Below are 26,721 nucleotides of genomic sequence, written 5' to 3'. Positions count from 1 at the left end.
AAAGTGCGATAGGCCGGTTACTGACAAATGAGCAGGCGAAAGTTCTACCACGCGCACAAGCTGCTGTCCCCGCCCTCCATCTATCCTTTCTGCTGCTGATAAAAGCAAGGCTTTCAAGGGCCGGGGGCGGGCCAGGAAATGAAAGCGAAATACCAAATCAACTCGATCTGATTTTTAGGTCTCGCCTGTCGATGCGCATGCGCATCGAGCAAGCGAGACTATAGGGGCTCATCCAGACTTTATCTAACTTGCAAGGAATCGTGGCGATTCCTTGCAGTGCCCGTGACTTTTAAGCTCAATGCGCATGTGCATTGAGCTTAAAAGCGCGTGCACATGCCCCCAGCCGCCTGCCTTGCCTACTCTCTCTCACAGCCTCCCCCAGCTCCGCCCCCTCACTACTTGATTGCACGGCCGCTAGGCCGTGCCTCCCCTACTCTCCTCCCCCCTCCTCCCCCCTCCTCCTCTCCTCCCCTGCCTGCCTGCCGCTAGGCCGTGCCTCCCCTACTCTCCTCCCCCCTCCTCCTCCTACTGCCGTGTCGCACCTCTCCCCTCTCCGCCCCCTCCCCTGCCAGCCGTGTTACGGTGAAAGGCTTGTTTAAAGAAGTGAACATGCCAGGAATCTTTTTACGAACAACAGCCTCCCCCTCTCTCCCTGTTGAATTCTCTGCAGTATTCTCTAGCGATATGCTTTCTGTACTCACTGTGGGAGGGGGGAGGTAGAAACTCCAACAGCAGGCACGGGTCCTTTACTCGACACCATCTCAGCTCCATCATTCATCTCTGTACCCGCTCCCTGGCCTCGCGCTCTCCTTCCCTTCACCCGCATGCCTTTTCTTCATGTGCCTGGAGCTGCCTCTTCGCTCCGCTCGCTGTTCTCCACGCCGTTCTCCACGCTGCCCTCCTCCGCTCTGTCTTGCTTCCCCAGGTGAGGGCGGGTCTTCCACCAGGTGAGCTGCGTTAGCCGGTCAGCCAGAAACTGCCGAAGCGGCGTATAGCGCTTCCTAGGTAGATACCGCCGCCAGATCCCAAGCCGCCGCCTGCCAGGTCATGAAAAGATTTTCAAAATTGTTTGTTTTGTGAAGGATCCCGTTCCTTTACGTTTCCTTCGCCGTATAATTCCGTATAATTGCCACTTCTCTCCACCTCTCACCGCTTAAAGGTCCGCTCTGTGGGGTCCGGCAGGAGCCACAAACGTATGCGTCCGACTCGGACGCCATCTTGCCTCTCATAAGTGCACGCCTCTATAGTAATCTACGCCAAGAAGTAAACAAAACAGACATCATGTAATTCCTTGGGTCTAACTTCCTTCTTAGCTGGGACAGAAGGCGAAATTGAAAATCCATCAGTTCCAAAGCAAAGGGAATACATTACCCCCCCAAAGCAAACACATTCTCTCTATGGAATCCTCATTTTCGCTTTTGTTCAGATAATGAATGCGAATATGCGAACAAATTCCCCGACCCTACTTATACCTCCCCCGCCCCCACGCCTCGCACCAGACTACCATTTGTCGCATTTAGACTACCTGCTCCCCCACCCGACTTGAAAGGCAGCCTGGCACACCAACATTTGTCTCTCACACCACAGGCTCCTGCTCCCCTGCCCACCCAGCAATGCCGAGAGCTATTCCCTCCCACTTGCTGGCTCCCCTGCTCCCCACCCGACTTGAAAAGAAGCCTTGTTTAGTCTCGGCAATATATGTTGTGTGATTTATGCCCAAGAACTTTTATCTGTTTTGCTCCCACTTCAACATTGCTTATTGGGCGAAAGCCAAAGCTGCCTCCTTCCTTTCTATTACCACCCACCCCTACTTCTGTTGGAACTTGTGACTGGGGGCGGGGGCTGTGCATGATGCAGGTAGCTTTATTGTGGCTACCTAGATTTGTAGCGTGCCTCAAGGAGCTTGGGGCTCGAAAGCAATGCCCAGCTGGCTGTCCATGCCTGCTTCTTCCGTGCCATCTTGCCCTGCCGCCTTTCACCACCGTAGATCATCTTTGTTGAAAAGTAGTATTTCCATGTTTTGTAAAACACTATGCACGCTTTTGGGAGCGTTTGTGGTGTGCACTAACACCAGCCACGACCTACAGACTTGCAGATCCGAAACGCAAAGGTCTTTAGTCTCTCCTGCTTAATACGTTCCTGATCTGCATGCTTTACCACCTGCCCCCTGAAGCTAGAATACTGCCAGTGATGTGAATTACACTGCATCGGTGACTGGCCCCTGCTCCCGTGGTATGCATTTCAAACTGTTTCGTAACCATCTGTCCCCTTCCACCAGTCAGCAATATTGAATATTTGGTTGGCCTAAATAGATGATTCCTTTAGCCTGCATCACTCGGCGTCCCCACAGCATCACTCGGCGTCCCCACAGCATCACTCGGCGTCCCCACAGCATCACTCGGCGTCCCCACAGCATCACTCGGCGTCCCCACAGCATCACTCGGCGTCCCCACAGCATCACTCGGCGTCCCCACAGCATCACTCGGCGTCCCCACAGCATCACTCGGCGTCCCCACAGCATCACTCGGAGTCCCCACAGCATCACTCGGCGTCCCCACAGCATCACTGGTTCAAATATGTTCTCTCAATGTTTCAAGCTTTATTACAAATGTCACAAAAAGATATTAATATTTCACTTCTGTTCTTGGATTTTCATCACTATAAATTACACTGTACATAATCTTCACAAACGTTATTTACAAAAGTTTAAGCTATTGCCTATATAAATTACAAAAACTTTTATATACGTATTAAATATGTAAAAAAAATAAAAGCAATCTTTATTTGTAATAGCAATACATGTTAGTCACTTAAATACAACACATATTCCATTACAAATGCTAGAGGTGCCACATTTTCGAAAGTTATAACTATTGGCATTGTAAATGACAAAGCTATTAATTTCGCTATTTTCCAAACCAACACATATATAAAAAAATTGTCATTTACAAGACCAATAGCTCAAACTTTCCTAATGCGAGACCTATTGCATTGCAAATGCTTGTTCTTATACGGGAGGTGTTTCTTAAATGGATTGCAAGAATGGTTGAATGAGCGGAGAAATGTATTGCTGCACGAATGAACGAGTTCGTGTGAGAATTAACTGAAGAAAGAGCGTGTTCACAAGTGGATTAATGGATATATTGATAAGTAAGTAAATGGATGGTTGAATGGGACTTGTTAGAAATATATGCAGCCCTGTCAAGTATCACGCTTCACGTGTGACACTAACGCATTTCAGTGTGGTGATGCGCATCACCGCACTGAAATGCATTGTCACGCATGATTACTGGGGAGAGGAGTTGGCCTAACGGCTAAGGCGCTTGACCTCGGATCTGGGAATCTGGGTTTGAGTCTAGGTAACGACACCAAAAAAACCTCCTGTGATTCTGGCCAAATCACTTAATCTCCCCGTGCCTAAAATGAAAGTGTGTCCTCATGTAACGTAACTGGTGCAATGTAAAGCGCTCTGATACCTGATTCGGTTCGGGTCTAGTTCGCGCCTCCTCAGCTGCCACGTGGAGCGCTGATATGATGGACTGAGGTGCCTCTCAGCGCCGTGCACACTCCTCACGATAGACAGAGGCTAAAGAGGGTGGCTAAATCTGCTTGCAGCTCTACAAGTACTGACTGCTACAATGTAATTGTATCCAAGTTAGGCATACACTGGGTGCCGTCGATTCATGTGGCGCCATCACTACAGTCAGTGCTCAATGGTAGACTCTGACTAACAGAGAGACACAATAGCTACCTTGAGTCAGGGTTCGTCCTCCTGCTGCTGCTACCACCCGCACTTTTTTCGAAGTTCAATTGCGCAGCTCCTGACCTCGCTGCTCTCACTGCAGTGGGGTGCGGGCCTGGGGATAACGTGCTGGATTTCCGCCGTCGATGGCTCTGGAATCGGATCCCACCTGCACCATTCAGCCACAGACCGGGCCAGAGCGGCTGTCTCACGAGTCAGTATCGTCGAGGCAGCGCCGGCGGCCGGGGGGACAGTTGCAGTGAGTGTGGGTGCAGCATGATTAATGGCACAGCGAGCGGCAGCCGTAATCGCTCACACAACCAGGGCCTTCACCCAACACACCGTGCCTCGCCACCCACAGCCGGGCTCAGCTGCCCACTAGGATCATGATTTTTCAGTAAGTGCACGGGGGAGCAGGAAATCTTAACTGTAATTCTAAATTGCATCTTTAAAAGACTTCTTCGTGTGCGCTCGCATTTCTAGTGCTTTCCGGTGTTTATTTCCTCCCTCAGCCCTGCCCCTAGAAATTCTTGCTGTCGCCTGGCAACACTAAAACCCCTGAACATTGCTCTGAGTCCGGGAGCATGTAGTGTTTAGGGCAGGCACGCCTCTCATACACGCCTAGCAGGGAACTACAAATCCAATCAAAGTCATTGTTTAACAGAAACAAACCATGCAGGTTTGAAGCATCTCTAATTCGAATAAAAAGGTTCCCATTGATGCACAAAATATAAATATGCATCTCAGAGACCAGTTTTTCATTCAGAGGTTCTCAGCAGTCCTCCGATTCCGTTGACGGTAGTGTTGCAACTTTACTGGAGAAAAGGTAACAGTGATTTCGTACAGAGGGGTGAAATATCCCTGTTGAAAGCTATTTGCTGTACCAAATGTTGCTTTGCATATTCCCAACATTACGATCAGTTTTCAAGGGCACTAGTTTCCATTTCTGTGATTTGCAGCAGTTTTAACATTTTCTTAGTTTCTTGTTGCTCAAATGGGTGTTATTTCTAATATTTATGTTTCCCTTGTCTTTATTACTTGATTTTGTTCGAGAGAAAGTGTCACTCATTGGGATTGAAATGTCACTCATAATTACACTGAAATTATAAAAATGTCACACATGGCCATTTGAAACCTTGGCAGCTATGTATATGCGTATCATTGGGTTTGTGGAACAGTATCAATTAAGTAGGATGTTAACGGGGCTTGCTGTTCAATATGTCAAAAATTGTTGCAGCCAGACACCCACGGCTTTACTTGGATAGAACTTGTAGTGAATGTGAGTGCAGAAGTTAAAATATTTTATTCGAAAATAGTGCCTGATATTGGTTTGGTTAAGCTTAACTATGCCACATTAACATGAATGATTGTCACATTGCTGAAAAGTTTATTTGCTGTGCACGAACTGCGCACATTCATGTGTTTTATTTGTTTTAATAAAATGATTGAAATTCAGCATAATCTCTATCCTTGTGGACAAAAGTAACTTATCTCTAGCTTCCTTGGGAAGAAATGTACTGGTGTTGCAACATAACAAGGCTATGAGCATTGTTATGAATCAGCTGAAGCAATATGATTACTGTGCATGTAGCATATTTAGTGCTGCCCATTTACATACAATCATACTACGGATTTCTGTGTTGTCTTCGTGCAGAACGTTGTAAAAGATGTACTTTTTGAAGAAGAGCCAGAGGACTATTAGTTTCTTCTTATTCTATCAGATTTTTCTGCTCGTTGCCTAAAGAGGGCTAGTTGCTCATGGTCCTTTCTGTGTTTAGGTCTATTTACTGTGATTAATTTGATTGATTGCCTGACGTGCTGCGTTTGTTCAATGGCTTAAAGGCACAGGCTATTTTGCATTATAATTATTTTGGTTTTATGCTAATTCATTTGACTCCAATAACTTGTGCTTTCTGTAATTTCAGTATTATTTGAATAAATCTACATATACTGAGAACTGGAAAAGCCTTACTGTGCAGGTTTTCTTAATGGTTTTAGATGAGTGGTAACGTTAAGGATTATTCCTTTGCTGCACATTGACCCTCCTTCATTAAGTAAGGGTGGAGCATTATTAACATGAGTAAATGCCCAGATTGTACCAGAAATTGCCACCATTCTGCTAGAGTCAGCATTGTGGCAGAAGTAGGGACCACCGTACCATAAATCCAGAGCTGGAATTATGCCAGGAGTATGTATTAACATTCACACAATATGCCAATAATTACCACTATCCTGTCAGAGCCTGGATAAGGTACAAGAGGGTACATTCATGCAGCAGATGGGACAGTATGCCAAAAATGGACATCATTATGGCAAACCCGTTATTACGTCAGAAGTGAATGCCTTTGTGTCTCAGGACCCAACACCCACTTCTGATATTACCACCATGCCCAGAATTGTCACCATAACATCAGGCCTAGCAATAATCCAGAAGTGCGTATTGTTGAAGCTCCACCTATAATTAAGAAGGGTTGAACAGCAGGAAAGGGCTAATCCTGAATTTAAATGCTCAGTCAAGACCATTAAGAAAACCTGCACAATAAGGCCTTTCTAGATCTCCGTATCCTCAGATTTACTCAACTAATGATATCATAAGAGAAAGCAAAAGTTAGTTGATAAATTAGCATTAGCATACACCCAAAATCATAATAATGTAAAATGCTATGTGCCTTTAAGAAATTAAGTAGCCACAACACATTAGGTAAATAATCAAATTAAGTTAGCAGGTTTAAATACAGAATGAACCCAATATCTAGCCGTAACCATTCAACAAGCAGGAAAATCTGAAAGTTTAAGTAGAAGTTTGTCTATTCCCCAAATACGACACCTTTTGTAATGTTTTGGATAAAGAAAACACACAATTACATAGCATGATATTCCGTAGCGAGGCAACACTAAAATGTTACTTGCAAAGCAAACCAATAATCTGTTTAACTTCAAAGGTACACATACTTGCACATTATTTTAATTCACAGTAAATTAAACTATTCGCTGCACAGAAGAAATCATACATTTAGTTAATGCAAAAATATGAGACAACAAAGAACTGATTCTGCACAGTCATAATGATGAAGGTTAAAATCATAGCTGAGTAATGTTGCAACACAAGTACATTCTTCCCCTAAGAAGCTAGAGATGAGTTACATTTGCTCACTAGGAAAGAGATCATGGTTTGCAGCTGAATTTCGATGATTTTCTGTAAACAAATACAACACATGATCCAGTGCACCTAGTGCACAACAAATAAACATGCATTTTACAGCAGTGTGACAAGCACTTTTGTTAATGTGGCCTATTTAGGTTAAGTAAACTAAAACCTATGTTAAGCAATGTTTTCTAATCAAATATTTTACTTTCACAGTTTTCCCCTTTGGTAATTTATAAATTATCACATCGTCACACTATGATATCTCAATCAACTTGCTTGACTTTATCTGTTCTTCTAACTAACTCTTTCAGGTTATCGTCAATGTCAGCCTTTTGTTTATCAAGAGCAATCTCTTCCTTCATTACTCGTCTCATTGTCTTCTTCCTACAATTACATCTAAAACCCTTAAGGGTCCCTATGAACGCGCAGTTAAGAAAAATCCCGCCAGACAGGCCCACAGACAGTGGCACAAAGACAGTGGCACAAACTATCACCTGCCCTTTTTCAAGAACAATTCACTGCCCCTGATGAGTCAACCCTAAATACTGTGGACAAACGTTTTAAGGCCCTTCAGGATGCAGTTAAATCTACCATTGACATTCTCATTCCCCTTAAACAATCCTCTCACGCACCCAAGCGCACCCAGACCCCCTGGTACTCGTCCATGCTCAGAGAACAAACAAGCATTTACAATGCAATGGTCTCGGCATTATTAAAGGTAGAGCTATTGGTATTGCTCATGAATTATTATTATTTTTTTAAATCGTAAATAAATGGCATTGTCATTTACATTGCCAATAGCTTAATCGTTAAATAAATGGCTTTGTCATTTACAATGCCAATAGTTTAATCGCTCGCAAATGCAGGACCTATTGCATTTACACCCACACAGAGCCACCCACACAGTCATTCACATAGAGCCCCCTACACAGAGCCACCCTCACACAGACAGAGCCACCCACACATAGAGCCACATACAAAAAAAGCGATCCACACAGAGCCCCCCCACACACACAGAGCCCCCCCACACACACAGAGCACCCCCCACACACACGGAGCACCCCCCACACACAGCCCCCCTACACACACAGCACCCCCCCTACACACACACAGAGCCCCCTGCAGCTCGCCTCCTCCCCCCCTGTACGGGGGGGGCTCCGGGGGCCAGTGCTACACCACTGCTCTCCAACATATGCATGCCCAGGGCTTAAAACTTTAAAATAAATATCTCGGAATGGAAGACTACATATCTCCTTTCAGAGAACGCATGGCCTGTTTTAACTCAAACGTACAATTCAATTAAACTGGTTATGGATTAACAGTGTGAACCTTTATATATACATACATATTTTAATCTTGTTTATATATTGACTTGGTTTAAACTATTGATAAAATATGTATTTAATTCATGCAATACAGAAGAGAGGTACTTCAAATAAATAACAATGTTGCAAAACATGGATATTCATGCATGAGGTAAATCAGAATTAAGCGTACAGAAAAAGAAACGTGGTTGTTTCAGCAGTACGACTGTTATACCTTTTGCTGGAAGAGGACCACATTAAGAGAGCTTTGCATTTGTATCATCATTGGGATATCCGTGTAGCGTGCAAAACTAAATAGAAGAGCTTTGTAAACATCATAATGGATTCATTTTGCAATGTGGGTAGCTGTTTATACAGTTCATTGGCAGATTCTAAAGTAAAGTGTTGCATTTAGATAATGTACTGCTTTAAAGCATGCTATAAAAATCCCACTCTCCTCGAAATGCACAAAAGATACTGATGTATTCATTAGAATATTAAGTGGGATTGCCGTCTTGAAGCCAAGTCCTTAATTACAAATGTAGGACATAAGCACCGAAAATTCTCTCTTCAGGCAGAGGACAGTGGAAGTGGTGACAGAGTTGGCGTGATTGTGTTCACCTTTGGGTGAGGGGGAGAGACTAACACCAGGCTTTGAGCGAGGGGTGGACAGAGATACCCACCTTTAGAAGATGGGTGGAGAGGGACACCCACCTTTGGGCGAGGGGGAGAGAGGGACACCCACCTGTGGGCGAGGGAATTCTTGATCTGGGGAGGGGCGGTTAGAAAGTGAGAGACAAGTTTCGGTCACTATTAACCCGCATTAATGCCCCCGAGCTGTCGGTGGCATTGACCTTCCTCCTAATACGGCCACGGAGACCTTTAGTTTAGCAGTGCCTCCGGTGCGGTGCTGTCTCCGACATATGAGATGCCAACCTGGCAGAGAGCACATTCCAATAAGGACCCCCGAAACTCGTAGAAAGAAATGGACACGTACCTCTATCCACGGCAGGAGGCTCTTGGAATTAAAGGGGGTGACTTGGACAGAGGGTGGTGATGGTGGCAGCCTCAGCCTTGCGTGGGAGGCCCGAGAGAGGTGAGAGCCTGCCCCCCTCCACACACACACACAGACACACACACACACTGCTGCACCCTCACGCACACACTGGGGCCGAGTCACGAGCCCGATGCGCAGCTTTGTTCTACTTCTGAACAGAGTAAATTCATGGTTTGAATCCACTCCTGCATTGGTTTACAAACATGCACCAGTAATGTGTAATGATATGTAGTAAATATGCTTTCTTCGGTAGAGATGCTATGGAAGGCTGGTGCATGAATATAGTGTTCACGAGCATTACACCGGCCCATTTTCACCCTGGCCGCGGCAGAGATGTAATGGTGCGCAGGGCAGGAGTAAATGCTGACCCAGGGTGATAATGCGGAGGTAAGATAGCCGAGATTGGTGGCGGTGTGGACAAACGCATACATAGGTTAGCAGGCAGAAACGCAGTTTTGCTGAGTGCATGTGTGTCAATACATATTTACAAAGTACATTAGTGCACGTCGAAAGGGTTATGATTGTGAGCGCTCCTGGGGGCTGTGGCAGCTTTTCAGGAGTACTCCGGCAATGTTTCCAGAATGAAAACTAAGCATTAACTAGTTCCAAAGGCTAGGTAACTCTATGGGAGGACGTTTACAGTGTACTTTGTGAATACTAGTCCACGTTTGCACATACCTTGCATTATATTGTGTAGTGGGGGGGGGGGACACACAAGGCTTCGCATGGCTGATGTGGGGGTGAGATTACCTGCTTCACATTGTGATGCCACGTCACATCACTGGTGGCAGGGGGAAACCGTCTGTCCCGTCAACACACAACACCACGCGAACACAGGCTGTAGATTCTATTCTTATACCGGATTATGCACTCAGTGCAGCAGAAGCCGGAGAAACCACTGACCAAATGTCCCCTGTCTTCCATTCTTTGCAGTTGTGTGACGACTGCCCTGTTCTTTAACAGTGTGCCTGCTCCCTCTTCCACCCCGTGAATCTACGAGGCATGCTCATGGTCATACTACCAACATCTCCTGACCACATTAGAGGCAATACATACTAAAAACGAGGTGTCGGGACAGTCTGAAGTGGCAGTGTTGCCAGGCATGGGGGGCTTAGAGCAGCAGAGAAACACGCCTGCTTCTGGGAGCAGCAAACAAAGATGCAGCCGCCCGGCCTGGGATACATCGTCGAGGGAGACACCCGAAATCAGCAACGGAAGGGATGATCGGGAAGACTCTGCGAGATAGACGGAGGAGGTAGGGGGTGCTCCACTCCACAGGTTGCACTGATGATGTGACCTGAGAGCTTAATCCACATCAAAGGGCCTGCAAGTGGGGAGCGGCGACCTCATCAGCGGGAGGGGGTGGGAAAAAGACACGGACAGCGGGAGGGGGGCGGGAAACAGACACGGGTGCTTTACCTTCAAACGGAGCCGGCGGCAGCAGTGATCTCCGGGCGCCCAGGGGACAGGAGGGTGGGGGACTGGGTAGAAGAGGCGGCGGCAGGGTCCTGCGGCATAAGACGATCAATCCTCACCGCAGACGAGAAAAAAATGGCGCCCGCCAGCTTCCGAATTTTTCGGATTGGGGGCGTGGTTTTGCTGTTTTGAGTGAAAGACAACGTCACTGTCTAAAGAACAGCAAAACTTACGCCCCCAAATCTGAAAAAGACGGGGCTAAATCGGAGTGACGCATCTCTCCTCCAATGGCTGGCCTCCGTTTAGGAAGCCAGCCAATGGAGGGGAGACAGGGCAGGGAGGCGGGTTCCAAAGCGCTACTAAGGACATTAATTCTCCGACCCCAGACTGCGCAAGCGCAGCCTTTAGGTCCTCGACCTAAAAAGCATATGTAAAAATCTCGAGCGCCTCTGGCGCCGCACTAAGGACGCATCTGACAAAGAGCAATACAAGACAGCCCTTGGTGCCTACCATAAGAACCTAAAGGCGGCCGAAAAAAGTACCTAGCCACCCAACTGGAGCAAGCTGATAATGGTCCTAAAACCCTCTTCCAGGTCCTTAACAGCCTCATTAATCCCACCGCCTGCAGTCCGGCTGAAGAACCTACTCAATCCCTATGCGATGAAATAGCCAGTCACTTCTCCCAAAAAATCGATGACATCTACAATAAAATATCTGTTTCACATGCTAATCTCAGCCACAACACAGTCATTGATCCAGCCCACAGACCACTAAGTCTCATCACCCTGGATAAATTCCCCCTCCTGACCATTCCCGAAACCGAATCCCTTCTTACTTCAGCCAAATCTGGCCCTCCCAAAGACCTTCTCCCAGCCAAAATGGCCAAAAAACTTGCAGCCGAACTGGCCGCACCTTTGTGTGCAGTCCTAATTAGTTCCATCAACGAAGGCAAGCTGCCGGATGATTGAAAAGCGGCCCAGATAATGCCCATTCGGAAAAACAACAAACTGTCTCCCGATATCATTACTAACTATCGGCCAATTTCACTTCTCCCCCTCTATAGCAAACTATTGGAAAAACACATCAACACCTACCTCTCCAACTTTTTTGAATCCTCCAACTGTCTCGACCCCACACAATCGGGATTCTGTCCTAAATACAGTACCGAATCTGCCTTGGTCAACGTGATCGACGACATCCGTATGCAGGTGGACGTTGGTAGAGCAGTAATTCTCATACTGCTCGACCTCTCCGCCGCATTCAATACCATTTCACATCAGATCCTGCATGAAAGATTAGAATCAGTTGGGATCCAGGACACGGCACTGGACTGGATAAGGGACTTCCTCAGTGGAAGAACAGAAACAGTTCAACTCGGACCCTTCAGTTCAGAAACCACCCCAGTGACCAAAGGAGTACCGCAGGGCTCCTGCCTTAGCCCCTCGCTATTTAATATTTATGTAGCCCCTCTCGCCGCACTCCTTAGGAAAAGCAGATTCATCCTAATCACCTATGCAGATGACACACAGCTCCTCCTCTCCTTCGACAAAGATACCCCGAATATTAAAAAAACTTTCCTAGAAGGAATGAGGACAATAACAACATGGATGAGCAGAAACTTCCTACAGTTAAATGCAGGTAAAACTGAAATAATGCTCTTCAGAGAAGCAGTATCCACCTGGTCCCCCAGCTGGTGGCCGGAAGAAATGGGCCAGGCACCATCCCCCAAGCCAGTAGTTAAAAACCTTGGAGTCCTAATCGACAGCAAACTCAACCTCAATGAACATATAGCCACCACAAAACGAGCCTGCTTTCAAGCACTCAGTCTTCTCCGCAAAGTCTTTCACTTCCTCCCCACGTCCACCCGAAAAACTCTGGTTCATGCCCTGGTCCTCAGCCGTCTAGACTTCAGTAATGCCCTGCTGCCAAAGAATGTGCCCTGGACTGCCTTCAGGTGGTGCAGAACACAACTGCCCGCCTGGTAACCAGCTCACCTTATCGAACCCCTTCACTGCCCCTACTTCGTAAACTCCACCTGCTACCTATTCGCATGAGAATCAAATTTAAAATCTGCTGCCTTGTGTTTAAGGGCCTTAACCAGTTGGGTCCCTTGTACCTGACCAACAAACTGACTAGACACTCACCTTCGCGCATCCTCCGCTCAAAGGGGAAAGGTCTTCTCACCATCCAGCGTATCAAACAAACCAGACTGGGAGGCAAATCATTCTCCCATCTGGCGCCCTAATACTGGAATCAGCTACCATTGGACATTCGCCTCTGTACCAACTATCTTAGATTTCGGAGAAAACTGAAAACCTCACTCTTCGGTTAAAATCCCCTACTGCTACACCTGCTTCGTCTTCAGCGCGGAGATACCCCATGCGGGTGATTCAGGCGCTTTACAAGTGACATAAATAAATAAAAATAATTCACAACATTTGAATATTAGAACAACACTCATTATCACTATAACTGATATTACTATTGGAACAATATTTTTCATTTCTATATTTTTGCTTTTCCCAGTAATCCATGAACCTGTCATTTCTCAGATCCCAAGACCTCCTAATGGGCGAATGTCATTTACGATGTCAGTCAGATTATCAATATATTTGTTAATACTTTCACTATTTTCGAATCTCACACGTCAGTGATGCTCCATATAGAATGATGTTACTGGTACTTTTCCAACGTGCTCCTCTCAAAGTTGGCTACCTCCATTCCACTTCACTATACATGACCTGCCTGCTTTTACCCATGTCCCTTCACAAAACTTCCTATATTGATGACCTTCCTTTTCCACAAACTTTCTGATCTGCCAATGCCAACGCCATACCGCCCTCACAAGAACTGTGCAACCCACTGGCCATCTTCTTCCACCGCAAGATCGCTGACATCCATGACAGCTTCAACACCATGACCGCCCCGACTACGCCAGACCCCACCTCCCCTGTGAACACCACCAGCGCCAACCGCCTGACCTCCTTGTCCAACGTCAACGACGACAAGACACGCAAGGTCATGAACTCCATCCACTCGTGATCTCCGTCAGACCCGTGCCCACACCACGTATTCAACAAAGCAGACTCTGCCATCGCACCCCAACTACGGAAGGTCATCAACATCTCCTTCAAAACAGCGACATTCCCGGAAAGCTGGAAACACGCCAAAATCAACGCCCTCCTCAAGAAGCCCAAGGCGGACCCCAAGGACCTCAAGAACTTCCGGCCCATCTCCCTGCTCCCGTTCCCGGCGAAGGTCATCGAGAAAGTCGTCCACATGCAACTGGCCCGCCACCTGGAAGACAACAACATCTTGGACCCGTCCCAGTCCGGGTTCAGATGAAACCACAGCACCGAGACAGCCCTCATCGCCGCCACAGACGACATCAGGCACCAACTAGACAACGGCGAAACATCAGCCCTCATCCTCCTGGACCTGTCAGCCGTCTTCGACAAGGTCTGCCATCGCACTCTAAAGACACGCCTCCTGGAAGCCGGAATCCAAGAGAAGGCCCTTGACTAGACCACGTCCTTCCTCTCCGGCAGAACCAGAGCGTCCGCCTCCCGCCCTTCCGATCCGAGGCCACCAACATCATCTGCAGCGTCCCCCAGGGCACATCCCTCAGCCCGACGCTCTTCAACGTCTACATGGCCCCCCTCGCACAAGTGGCCCGCCAACATGACCGCAATATAATCTCCTACGCTGACGACACCCAGCTCATCATCTCCCTCACTAAGGACCCGCACACTGCCAAAACCAACCTCCACAAGGGAATGAAGGCCGTCGCCGACTGGATGAGGAACAGCCGTCTGAAGCTGAACTCGGACAAGACAGAGGTACTCATCCTCGGACCCACCCCCTCAGCCTGGGAAGACTCCTGGTGGCCGACCACACTGGGAACAGCACCGACACCCACCGACCATGCACGCAACCTAGGATTCATCCTCGACTCCTCCCTCTCCATGTCTAAACAGGTCAACGCTGTCTCCTCTTCCTGCTACAACACCCTCCGCATGCTCCGCAGGATCTACAAGTGGATCCCGACCAGACAAGAAGAATGGTGACACAGGCCCTTGTCAGCAGCAGACTGGACTACGGCAACGCACTCTACACAGGAATCCCAGCCAAACACCTACGACGACTACAACGCATCTAAAACGCCTCCGCCCGACTGATCGTCAACGTCCCTTGCCACAGCCATATCAACCCCCACCTGAGAGGCCTACACTGGCTCCACGTCCACAAGAGGATCACCTTCAAGCTCCTCACCCACGCACCCAAAGCACTCCAACGCCGGACCAGCCTACCTGAGCAGCAGACTCAGCTTCTTCACCCCCACCCGCCAGCTCCGCTCCGCCAGCCTCACCCTCGCTGCTGTTCCCCACATCCAACAAACAACCTCCGGCGGCAGATCCTTCCCCTACCTCGCCGCCAAGACCTGGAACACCCTCTCTACCCACCTACGGCAGACCCAAGACCTACTCGCCTTCAGAAGACTCCTCAAGACCTGGCTCTTCGAGCAGTAGCAGCACCCTCTCCCCTCAGCGCCTTGAGACCCTCACGGGTAAGTAGCGCGCTTTACAAGTACTCTGATTGATTGATTGATTGATTGATTTGGACCACGCTTAACAATAAAAGACCACAGAGACTTATTGACCATACATAGTATTCTTAAGGTAAGAGCCTGTTCACATGACTGAACTTGCTTACATGGCGCTAAACCTCTTTTTTTACCACTAGCAGACCTTTCACTTTTATTTTTCCTCTTGCCAGCGGTACTTGTTGGTATTAAAACACTGAATATTAGGACTATGGTATGTGCCTCTCTGCATGTCTATTATTGCTTTCCTCGTGACAATCCTATTCTATCTCTGGAATCTTTGCTCAACAGAAACTATGGCTTAACTTTTTCTATTTTGACATGAGACTTTGCCATTACATGTGATCCTATCTACTGACCACATTACTGTAGATGCCGGATTTCAAGATTGCAAACTTTATATTCAGATACAATATCTCTGCTCAAAGTTGTCTCCTCCTTTCTTTGATTAGACCTTCTCTTTGGTTACCTGCTTCCCTCTCCAGCCCCAGAGGAATCAAACTTCCTATGCATCCACAACGACTATTACCAATATGAGTATGACCTTAAATCGCTTCTGGCATTGACTTGTGTATATATTTCTTCTCTTAGGCCTTAACTATATAAATTGGTAATTTTAATATGCTCTAATACTTTACCTTCAATCCCCATCCCCTGGAATACTAGCTCCCCACACTTCAAACTGACCATCACCTTTCCTCCAGTATGTTACTACTTTCCTTGAGATTCTAGTCATATTTTCACATTGAGTACACCTTTTTATTGTGTGGCACAGTTTCCAGTGAAATTATCTAAAATTATTATAAAAAGTAATTACAATAACATTGTTTGTTTCCTTTTTCTTCTTTCTTTTCCTTTTCCTTGCTTCTTCTCCAATGTATTATGATTTATCCTAATATTCTTTTTCTATTGTGTATCTGTTTTTTCTTGTTTACACTGATTAACCTTGTATATAATATACAACCTTGCGAAAACTCCAGGCCTGCATGCTGTATAAGGGACAAGTAAAACATGTTGGCTGGCCGATTCTCTCATGTAAACCAGAATATTGACAAAAAAGCATATTTTTAGTCTCATTTTTTGGTCATATTGAATACTGTCGATTTCTTATTGTAATACACTATAGCATTTTCAAACTGTTTGCCCTATATATCGCAAAATACTCTCACTATTATCTGGAATGTTAGTCAAACACTGTGTTTCTAAAGCATGATAGACATTGCCGTGTTTAGCCAAAAGCATATCTAAAACCATTCTGTTCTGAATCACCATCAATCTATTTGCAAACATCTCCTCATTAATCTTAGTTAATAAATCTGCTGTGTTAACTAATAAATGCTCTACTAAAGTTGACAATTTCCTTTCCATTATTCAAAGCAGCACATTATAGGAGGAATCAGAGCATCAAATATCATCCAGTACTTTTTGAACAACACTGTCTAATTTCACTCGATAACAGTGAACATAGTTAAGACTACTTACATGGTATATTTTTGGGAAATGCTAGAGCTAGATAACATAAACTCGTCCATCCTTGTGTAAGGGTAGAATAAGCTAGCTTATTACAAATATAAATGTCTCAAAACATAAGATTATATGGGTAAATACAGACTGAAATTAAAAAAAATGAAATTCCATAAAACCAGGAACCCTGATTGTAAGTGAATAGCATATGGAACATTATAGACCGCATCTTAAAGGAGTAATGCTAGAGAGACTAGAGACTTAAGTCCAGTCCTTCCTTTGTATTCCTGCCACTAAGAAGAGATAGTGGTGGTGGATTGATAGGTTGAGTATATTATGACTTGTTATGTAGTAGTACATTTTTAGTAGTCTGCAATCATGACGGACTGTGTCTGTCACTTCGCGTGCTGGGGAGTGCTGCCAGTCCTAGTAGAAACTTTTTGTAGTTGGTTTAGTGAGTTACATAAGTAGACAGTCCGTGAATCCAGCAATATTAATATCCTAGTAGACCACATCAGATAGGTCAATACATTCAGTGAAATTGTTGTTTATTTCCCCGAAATAATTTGTTATTGTTTTTTTGAAATGTTTGATTTCGTTGACAACAATCAACCATGTTTGTGTCTTTCTTTCATGTACATCAGCTCCTCCCAGGGGCAAGAGGACAGAGGTGGCGGTGGTGGCGCCGGCAGAGCAGGAAGGCCAGGATCGGTCTGCCGAGGGCTCTTCTGCTGGCCCCAGTAAGTTTTCCTGTTAATATTAATAATTATACTTCCCTAACTTTTACAGCACCTATTTATTCCAAACGTTCATCATAATTCTATTTTTTCCTAGATCATCTTTGATCTTCTGGTAGACTGTTTCTAAATTCTTATCCTGCCTCTACTATGACTCTCTGTGCTACTATTTATTATTATTAGTCTGTCTGTGTAGCTAGCTAAGCTTGCACAGCTGGCAAAATGTGTTAAACAAAACTCCTATTCAGCAATAGCTCTAGGCACTGAGTACAGTCCTCTGGGTTGTCCATAATGTCTAATGAAGTCTTCTTAATGTTTATGCTTTGACAATTACCAACAATAAAATGTCAATGGCCACCAAGAATAAGATACTAGTTTACTTTTTGATTGGATTGGAGGACATACTACTTCTGTTGCAGGGACTATTCTGCACATACAGAACTATGGACAAGAAATAGGGCATTGGTGTTGATAATAGGCGCAGTTAGACTTTCCACATACCTCAGTCATAACAGAAGTTGAACCCCCAATCTCCTTACTGACTAGCTAGTGTGTCAGAGTCATTATTTAGCTCCCGAATGCAGCGATGAGCTCCAATGATTATACAACCCAGAACATAAGACTACGGAGTCAGAGTCCTGACCTCTCAGAGTCACGGAATCATGCTTGCAAATTGCAAACCCTTTCGCTCACTCACTCATGACCAAAAACCACAAAGTCTATGTAAGTTTTAAAGCTTTATTAAAAGTAAAACAACTAGCTCTGTGTGTACTCTGTATATTAATTTTCAATTGTGCATTATATACATTTTTTTATTAAAATCAACTTCATAGAAGAGAAACGGTGAACTTGAAAACTGAACAGTGGCTGATTTAAACATTAATTTTCGGAGACCCCTCACCTGGTTGGAACTTAAAGTACTGGTGGTGTTGATGATGAGTAATATATTGCTCTTGTGCGTAGAAGGGAATCTTCTGTCTGTTATGAGAAAAATGGTGCATGTTAAAAAGCAAGCATTCTTCAGTTGTGCCAAAAAGTCTAGAATGTTAGGTCTATGCATAAATAAAAACACCCTCCCCTTCCGAAAGGGAAATTTTTAGTTTAGACTAGAGAGTCACAAATAATTACATTTGTTTATGTAGTAAATATTTTGTTTCATTCCTAGACAAAATATGGAGTGGTGTATATGGCATCTAAAAATATGAAATTTATTTTCTAGGCGGAACACCATCGGCACAGCCCACCACCAGTGCCGGGGCCAGCACGGAGGTGGTCACTCCAGGGGCGGATGCGGTGGCACCAGTGCCAGCAGGAACTGCTGCTGTGGGGGTTGCCTCGGAAGTGGTGGGCAGTGGTAAGCTATTATATTCCTTACTTATTGAGATTGTAGAGTAGGCTCGCTGCAGGAGTGCATATGTTGTACAGTACAAGTACACTTTACTGTTAAGAAGACTTACAAATTTAGAACTAAGTTTTTATCAACCATATAGAAGACAGTCACCCTTGACTTCGCAATAGCATTAGCGGCGGGAGTTGACGAGTAACCAATGGCCTCCTCTAAATTTGACTTCAACTCAGCTGTGAAAGTTTTATCGAGAAGCCAGTCAGATCACAGATGAACTTGATGGATGGGATGAACGAAAAGGGAAAGAAGTGTGTTAGGAAGGACGAGTGAGTTAAATTAATGACTGGCAACAAATGATACGTGGTTTTGAATGCAGGCAGAGGTGGCTGATAGGAATCTGATGCATGGCCGGTTGAAGCAAGGATGGGTGGAAGGAGAAAGAAAAAAGGACTGCCTGGATGGGTGAAACAGAAACTGTATTTGTGTGTGCAATATATCCTTTGGGTCAAATTCAAATGCAAGTCAAGCACGGATGCGTGGCGGTTTATAAAATAAAATAAAAAGGGTGTTTTTCGGTGAGAAAAAGTATTGTTTGTCTAGTTAAGACATTAAGAAGAATGATTGACTTTTACTTTGAATGGATGGATGCCTGGATGGTATCTTCCTCATAGATAGCATAGGTGTATGTAGAGTAGACAGAGTAGACGGTCACTGGATGAAGAGTGTTAGTTTGAAGAGCATGTAACACCGCACGTCCGTGCCAGAGTAGCAAAGCCGAGGAAAGTAGAAGTTGTAATTTTTCAGAATACTCCCTTGACTAACAGTAGTTTGCAAGCACAGCATATATTGTGTATCTATATTGTATAGTTCACATTATCAAGTCAAGTCACAAGTGCCTTTCTCCAGCGATTACGGGGACCACTCACTACCTATGTTAATAAATTTTTTTCAACTCCGTCATTCATGTGTGGCCTATTGGTGTTGACTCAATCAATAAAAACAATGCACCTAAAAGTCATCCATGATATAAACAAATATGTGAAGGGATAGATGATCATATTATCTTCTTCATTTTCCTTTTGTAGTAGTCAGGGGCAGGGCAGGGTGAAAGTTAAATTAATTGAGCAGTAACCCTTGTTGTAACTTGTAACAGAGTATGGCCAGTGCCACCCGTAGTAGAAAAGTAAGAGCTTCCCCACCAGCATGTACTGGTAATAGTAACGCGAGTCTGCGTCATCATGGCTTGCGTCTGTTTTTCTTGGGTGTAAGCTGACTGCGCTGGCATTATGCCGGCTTCCACAAGTTTACGTACTAATTTCACTAAACAAGAGAGAAGACTCAGAATGGTGTACTGTCTGAGTCTAATGTAGTGAGTTCATAGTGCTAGTAAAATTCCTGAAACTCCCACTAATATTAGAGCAGAGGTCGACGAAGTGGGAGGATAGATAGATACATGCCACAAATGGTATGTACTGTGCTTGTAAGTTGCTAGTGCTACTGTGACACAACTTTCTGTTAAATTATTTTGTGTTAATCTTAAAGAGTATTGGTTACAGTATTTTCTTCTTTCTTCATATAGATAATCCTTTTAAACTATCAAGGAAGGAGTTTGCTATCCGGGCCAGGCAACGGAAGCTGGAGGCAATTGTCGCCGAATCTCGGCGGCTGGTGGCTCAGGAGGAAGAGGATGACCAGTCAACAACAACAGCTGCATCCTCCTCCACTACCCCTGGGTCATACAGCCAGCGCAATCCTCCAGCGGTATGGCACCATGGTTCGGCAGTCACCCGCCGCCGCCGAGCAGCGAAAACAACCGCTGCCCCCCACAGTACCTGCAAGGCGCGTGTGCACCGCCTAACCCTGCGAGTGGCCTACCTTGAGCAGGAGGTGGAGAGGCAGAAAGTCCTGCTCAAGGCCCTCCGGAGAGAGCTGCGTGACCACCTGGCCACAGGACACCGCCGGCCAAAGTAGAGAGAGACTGTCCCTTGCCCCTTTTTTAAAGACTTTTGGAGGGGGGGAGGGCAAATGGGCGTTGGGATTTTTGGACTTTTGGGGACATGATTTCATGGACATTGGTTGGGCTTAGGGAGGGGGGTGGGTCGGGTCTTGTGGGATAGTTTATTTTTGTTAGGGTCAAAATAATTATTTATTTTCAACTTAAACATAGGATACGTGTTTTTACTGTTTTGTGGGGGAGGCAGGGAGCTGTACGTTTGTTTTCCTGAAATTTAACTGGCTGGTTGATTCAAATTGTCTAATCGCCCAAATTTGTACAAAAGTGCCACTGACAGAGTTAGTGAATTCAATTGTCCTACTACTTTACTAGTACTAATACCGTCAGTCTCTCCTCTCCTCCTACTCCATTATTCTTCCTCCCCTAAAATGCTTGTCTTACCTGTGATTCGTGTTTGAGAATAGGGCTAGGCACAGGGCTGGCTGCATGGCAAATGGCGATAAAGGTTGGCTATGGAATCCTGGACGGATGAAATATCATCGTTGTGGTGGTAGTAGTAGTGGTACACACTGGCTTTAGCAGCATATGAAAAAAAGGAAATTAAACATTGAGTGGCCTGAGAGGAGCATTAGAACAGTACAATAGATAGTACAGTACACAAGAACAGTGCCATAAATTGTAGCCTAAGCAATGCTAAAGTATTCAATCAAAAGTTATCTACTAGTTGCGTGGATTATGGCTACTACAAGAACTAGTACTGAAGGAGACAGCAGCATAAGCATTCGTCACGTGTAGGAGAATGTTGTTGATGATGAATCCACTCGATGGCGGACATGAAATTCTGAATTGATTTGCAAATACTCATGGGTGTGTGTCAAGCAAGATAAGAATATATCCTCGGATTCCTTGACCTGCCTTGAAATTGATTTTCTGTTGCTTTTGACCTTATCCTTCCCAGCAAGCGTGTGGGATTATTGGTGTCATTTAGTCACACCTCAATGAAAACCACACAGCCCGGGGCAAGAGGGTTAGGGTTTGAAAAATGGATGGGAATGGGGGTTTTTGGGAAAGTTTTTTGGAGAGAGAAAAAAAACAGCATGGATAAACAACAAATGAAGAAAAACAAATCTTTGGATACGAAGATATCCATAAATCTTTTAAGGGACATAAAGGAAGTGCATGCATGAAGTTGTTTGCTAAATGGATGGTTAGGTTACTGAAAAGTAGTACTTACTCCAACACTTACTAACTAGTACTAAACAATTTGACAGTACAGGGCTGCAGTAATTACGCAATTTCACTTGCCTATCTGCCCTCAGAGAGAATAAACACTTAGTATTACATTACATTAGTTTTATTAATAGCAAAGAAACTTATTAAATAGCTGTAGGGATGAATTTGAAGCAGAGAGCAAACGCACAGAGTTGCACTCATAGAAGTTCACAACAATAACATTATTTAAAAGATAAGGACAAGTGAAGTGGATACTGTAACTATATGTTGTAGTTGTCCTGGTCAAATTGGGAAGTTGCATGCATCCAGCCATTCCTCTTATTCGCGGTGCATTCCATCGGACGCTCCGTCAATCAGTCTTGGTGACCACACTGTCCACTGCCTGCCTGGCGGATGCGGAATTGCGGAATGCTATGGTAAGCCTGAGTTAATGTTTTTCCCATCGCACAGGGTAAGTGCCGGCCTGTAATTGTCGATGGAAAAACAGAAAGAAATATTAAAACACCCCGGAGGAAAAATATAAGGTACGGTGTGTAGTGCTTAAATAACACTTTTACTTTCAGAGGCGACAGTATTACATACATGCATCATTTCTAAAGTGCCTACTCCGAGTCTCTGTTTCAAGGATAATAATTAGCACACAGCAGGCCAGGGCCATGCAGACGGTCAAGGCAGGCACCACTGAGTGAACCTACCTCCATGTAGCATACCTCTTTGACACAGACAGAAAAAGCAGATCTAATTTTATACAACAAGCCACATAGCCTCAATTTTACATGAACCGCTGTCTGGACTCTGGCATAACAACACTACACTGGCTCAACCACTCCATACCACGACTAGACAGACATGTAGTTCTGCTGTGGTTGTTGTTGACTTGTTTACCTGTTTGCCACTCACGAAATGGCCATAGTTCTTCCGTAAATCAACGATGATGATCCATCCATCCTAGTGAATGACTGTAAAGATATTATGTAACTATGATCATCAAGACTCATCATCATCAAGGTATTGGCAAACTCAATGTTGTTCATGCAGTCACAGTCTACACACAGTGAGTCCAAGGACATTTTCCATATTAAAAAGTACAATTTGCATTAAACAAGGTAAAGTAGACTTGAGTTACATTTAGTGTGTAAAAGATTAAATAATAACAGAACACATAGGTTTCATTTCATGCACAACAAACAAAAAGCAATTGCTTTCATCAGAGCCAGACTGCCAGTGTTGTCCAGTGCATGCCATCTCATCATTCATTACCTGTTCCACTTTTTGTCAGCCTCTTATTAAGTGAAGGGCCACAGGGCAGCCTCTCGTGTCAATTTCAGAAGTAACAGTCCGCAGAGTCAGTCATTCCAGTCCCACTTCTTTTGAGGGGACTCGTCTACGAAGCGACAGTTTCTTGATTCAGCGTAATCCGGCCATCTGCCTTCAGGGAAATGGATAGGGGGAGTTTGGAGGAGGAGGATAGAGGAGCATGACTGAGTTGTGAACTTGTGAACTTCAGGAATGCAGACAGCGGCACCTCCAATATGGAAATAAGACGAAGACAGTGCTGCTGATGGATTTGTCGTGATTAGAGTTTTGTTGTGCTAAAAGTTGCAAAACAAAGAAAGACACACAGAAATAAAAGTGAATAAGGACGAAAAAAAGTAAGTATTTCAGGCCTAGGTGTCAGGGAAGTAGAGCTCATCCTCAAACTCTGTGAATTGAAACAGGAGTAGGTCAGGTAACAGAGAAGAACGTCCATCACCTAAGTCAGTGTCCTCTTCTTCCTGCGTGGATTCACGTATTTTGTAATCTGGTGGTATGAAGTGCTGATTCATCTTGATCATTGTTAATCTCTCCACATTTTTGGGCAAGAGGCGGGTCCTATTTGAAGTTGCAATGGCACCAGGAGCACTGAAAACACGTTCAGAAGGCACGCTTGATCAAAGAAGACCTCTGTTGGGTCATCCAGATAGGCCTGCACCATCCACTCAAGGTCCTCCAGGGGTGCTCCTCTTTGCGTACCATCTGTTGCCTTTGCATCAACACTGGAACGAGCAAACCCTTCATGAGTTATCTAATCCACTTCTGACAATATTATGGCTGGGCCTGGTGCAGGTGATGTTGATGATACGGTTGCTGGTGTCGGTAATGGCTCTGAGGGAAAGTGACTGCCTTCGGCCGCAGAAGTGGAGTTTGACGCCGGATGGCCTGCTGCTTTTAGTAGTACTTGTGGTGGTTCCTTACATTTCCTGCCGCTCTTTTTCGATCCGAGTGGCTGACAGAGCTAGCCAATGTTTGTACTTGGAAACATCTGCTTCAGAAAAAGGAATGCATTTATTGCTGGCCAGTGCCTTTTTGTACCGTGGATCCAGAATAGTGGCTCAAATGTGATGTTGTTCTGAATGTATGGCTTTAAGCCTTGCATTGTCAACTAAGCGGCTTAATAAGCTCTCCGCCAACTGATATGCGTCTTGCCTTTCAGCATCAACTCGGAACATTGAAGACACCGCCTTCAGTTGGTGCTCTAGCATGCGCAACAATGGGATAGCTTTGCCCAAAGTACAGTCCTCCCTGCTGACTTCACGCGTGAACACCTCAAAAGGACGAAGCATGTCTGTCAGGCTTTTAACTAGGTCCCATTCCTCCATCTCTAGCCTCATGTCTTTCATAGAAGCACCCCGTGCGTGAAAGACATACTCATTGATTACCTAGTACTGCTCAAACAGACGCTCAAGCATGTAGAAGGTTGAGTTCCAACGTGTTGCTACCTCCTGGATGAGTCCTCTGACTGGCACGCTACGTTAATGTTGAATGATCCTCAGCTGCTTCCGGCCTTAAAAGAATGGCTGAAATGTGTGCAGATTCTTTGGCAGGTGGTCAGTAACTTGCTGACTCTGTTTTCTTTTTTCAAGAAACTTGAGCAATAATGCTAATGCTGTGCACCAAACACTGCACTCTTAAATAGCCACTATTAGACATGGCCTTAACTATATTACTGCCATTATCCGTGGAAACATAACCAATCATGCGCTTTCTTGGCAGCAGCCATTGAAAGACCTTACTGTTAAACTCCTCCAAAATGTTTACTGCAGTAAGAGATTTCTCCATAGCAAACATGGCTACTGTAGCATGTTTCCGAGTAGCTTGAAAAATTGTGACACTGTCAACACCTGCAGCAATCTTCTCTCTAACCCCCGCAAAAGAGACCCAGTGTGCAGTGATGCACATGTATCAACGGCTTGGCAACTGGTCCACATGTCTGTTGTCAGGTGGATAGTATGAACAGCACTCTTCTGCAAAGCTGCCCCAATCACGTCCAGCACATCTTGATGTAGTGCTAGAACCGCAACTCTGGCAAAATAGGACCGGCTAGGAATCTTCCATTTAGGGCAGACTGTTGCCACAAATTCTAGAAAACCCACCCCTTCCACGAAAGAAAAAGGGAGAAGGTCCAGCGCTAACATTTTAGACAGCATTGCATTATATAGACGTGCCGTTGGGTGGTTGCGTTCGAATGGCGCCTCCGACCAAAACATGCTTTTAATGGATGTCTGGACCGTTTTCATATGTGATGATGATCCAGACTTCTTCAACCCAGTTAGGCTCATTGATGTACTTTTCACATTGGTGTCTCTACCAGACTCTTACTGTGCCACCTAGATTGCTGGGGTAGAGGGTGTGGGTGCTACCACTGCAGTGCTGCTGCCAGGGGTACTGTGTGTAGGTTAAAAAATGTCTCTCGCTTCTTCACCTCTCCCCTGCACGATCAGCCCCTCGTCATCAGATGCAATATCAACGTCTACATTCGGATTTCTACTTTTGGCTTTCCGGATGTTACTTAGGTGCACCTACCACTGGATGCTGTTGTGTTTTTGGAGATGACCTATCTGGCCTCCGGTACCATAGTTGGTACCAAGCTTACCCCGACTAACTACTTGTTTACAAATCGAACAAATAACTTGGTTTTCCGCCTTTTTGCTAATACTAAAGAAGTCCCAAACTGGGGAGTTGAGATTTCTGGTGGTGTTGGTGCCACTTTCGATGCCAGATGAAGTGGAGGATGGGCGTGGCAGAATTTGACTCTGTTGTGCACTTACAGCACCACTACTTGAGGTAATGGAGGTCGAACTGGATGGAGGTCCCTTCCGGCCTTTCTGAAGAGAAAATATGGAAGCTGTAGGTCGTGTTGGTGTAGTAGTTACCTGTGTTGGTGGTGGTACCAGTGCCACGCCACCCACATCCTGCACAGGAACATTTCGGGATAGGGTAAAAATGTCTGTCTGCTGCATGCCCTCTGGGGCTGGAGTGACGACTGTGATGACTGGGTCATCATCGTCAGACTGTTCATCAGCAGCAGAATACACCACCACTACTTCTTCTTCGTCATCATCGGTCATCGCTTCATTGGTCTCAGAGCCACCACGCCAAGTTAGGCCCAAGCCCATGAGTGCCGCAGAGGCAGCCACTTAAATTGCTCTTTCACCATCGACCAGTGATGTTGGCGTTGACTCATCGCAAAGTAGCATCCAATTAACGCAGGGTGTAACTCATCTGACGAGTGTTCAACCACAGCCGCAACGACAACCACAGGTGCAACAAGGAGAGGCGCAAGGAGAGGCACATGGAGAGGCACAAGGAGAGGCACAAGGAGAGGCACAACTGCCCACAATACTTGTTCCTCCAGAAGTAGGGGCACATCAGGAAATCGAGATTCATGCAGAGGTATC

General features: G+C 45.4%; 1 protein-coding gene across 1 annotated transcript; it reads left to right on the top strand.

The window, feature by feature from the left end:
• The first annotated feature begins 3,004 nt into the window (after window positions 1-3,004).
• On the top strand, window positions 3,005-20,802 carry LOC144827271 (uncharacterized). The gene is made up of 4 exons (XM_078685649.1): window positions 3,005-3,150; window positions 17,379-17,474; window positions 18,691-18,825; window positions 20,396-20,802. The coding sequence occupies exons 1-4, from the start codon at window positions 3,135-3,137 to the stop codon at window positions 20,785-20,787; spliced, it is 639 nt and encodes a 212-aa protein (XP_078541775.1). The 5' UTR covers window positions 3,005-3,134; the 3' UTR covers window positions 20,788-20,802.
• Window positions 20,803-26,721: the final 5,919 nt, after the last annotated feature.

The sequence above is a fragment of the Lissotriton helveticus genome, chromosome 4_1 (genome assembly GCF_964261635.1).
Source record: "Lissotriton helveticus chromosome 4_1, aLisHel1.1, whole genome shotgun sequence".
NCBI classification, from domain to species: domain Eukaryota; kingdom Metazoa; phylum Chordata; class Amphibia; order Caudata; family Salamandridae; genus Lissotriton; species Lissotriton helveticus.
Note: the sequence above shows the minus strand (reverse complement) of the source record. Positions and strands in the feature narration are given on the sequence as shown.

Bases quoted from the DNA above. Each gene is read 5' to 3' on its own strand.
- LOC144827271 (XM_078685649.1), top strand. The intron at 17,475-18,690 runs GTAAGTTTTCCT...TTTATTTTCTAG, and splicing joins GGGCTCTTCTGCTGGCCCCA to GCGGAACACCATCGGCACAG. The intron at 18,826-20,395 runs GTAAGCTATTAT...TTCTTCATATAG, and splicing joins CTCGGAAGTGGTGGGCAGTG to ATAATCCTTTTAAACTATCA.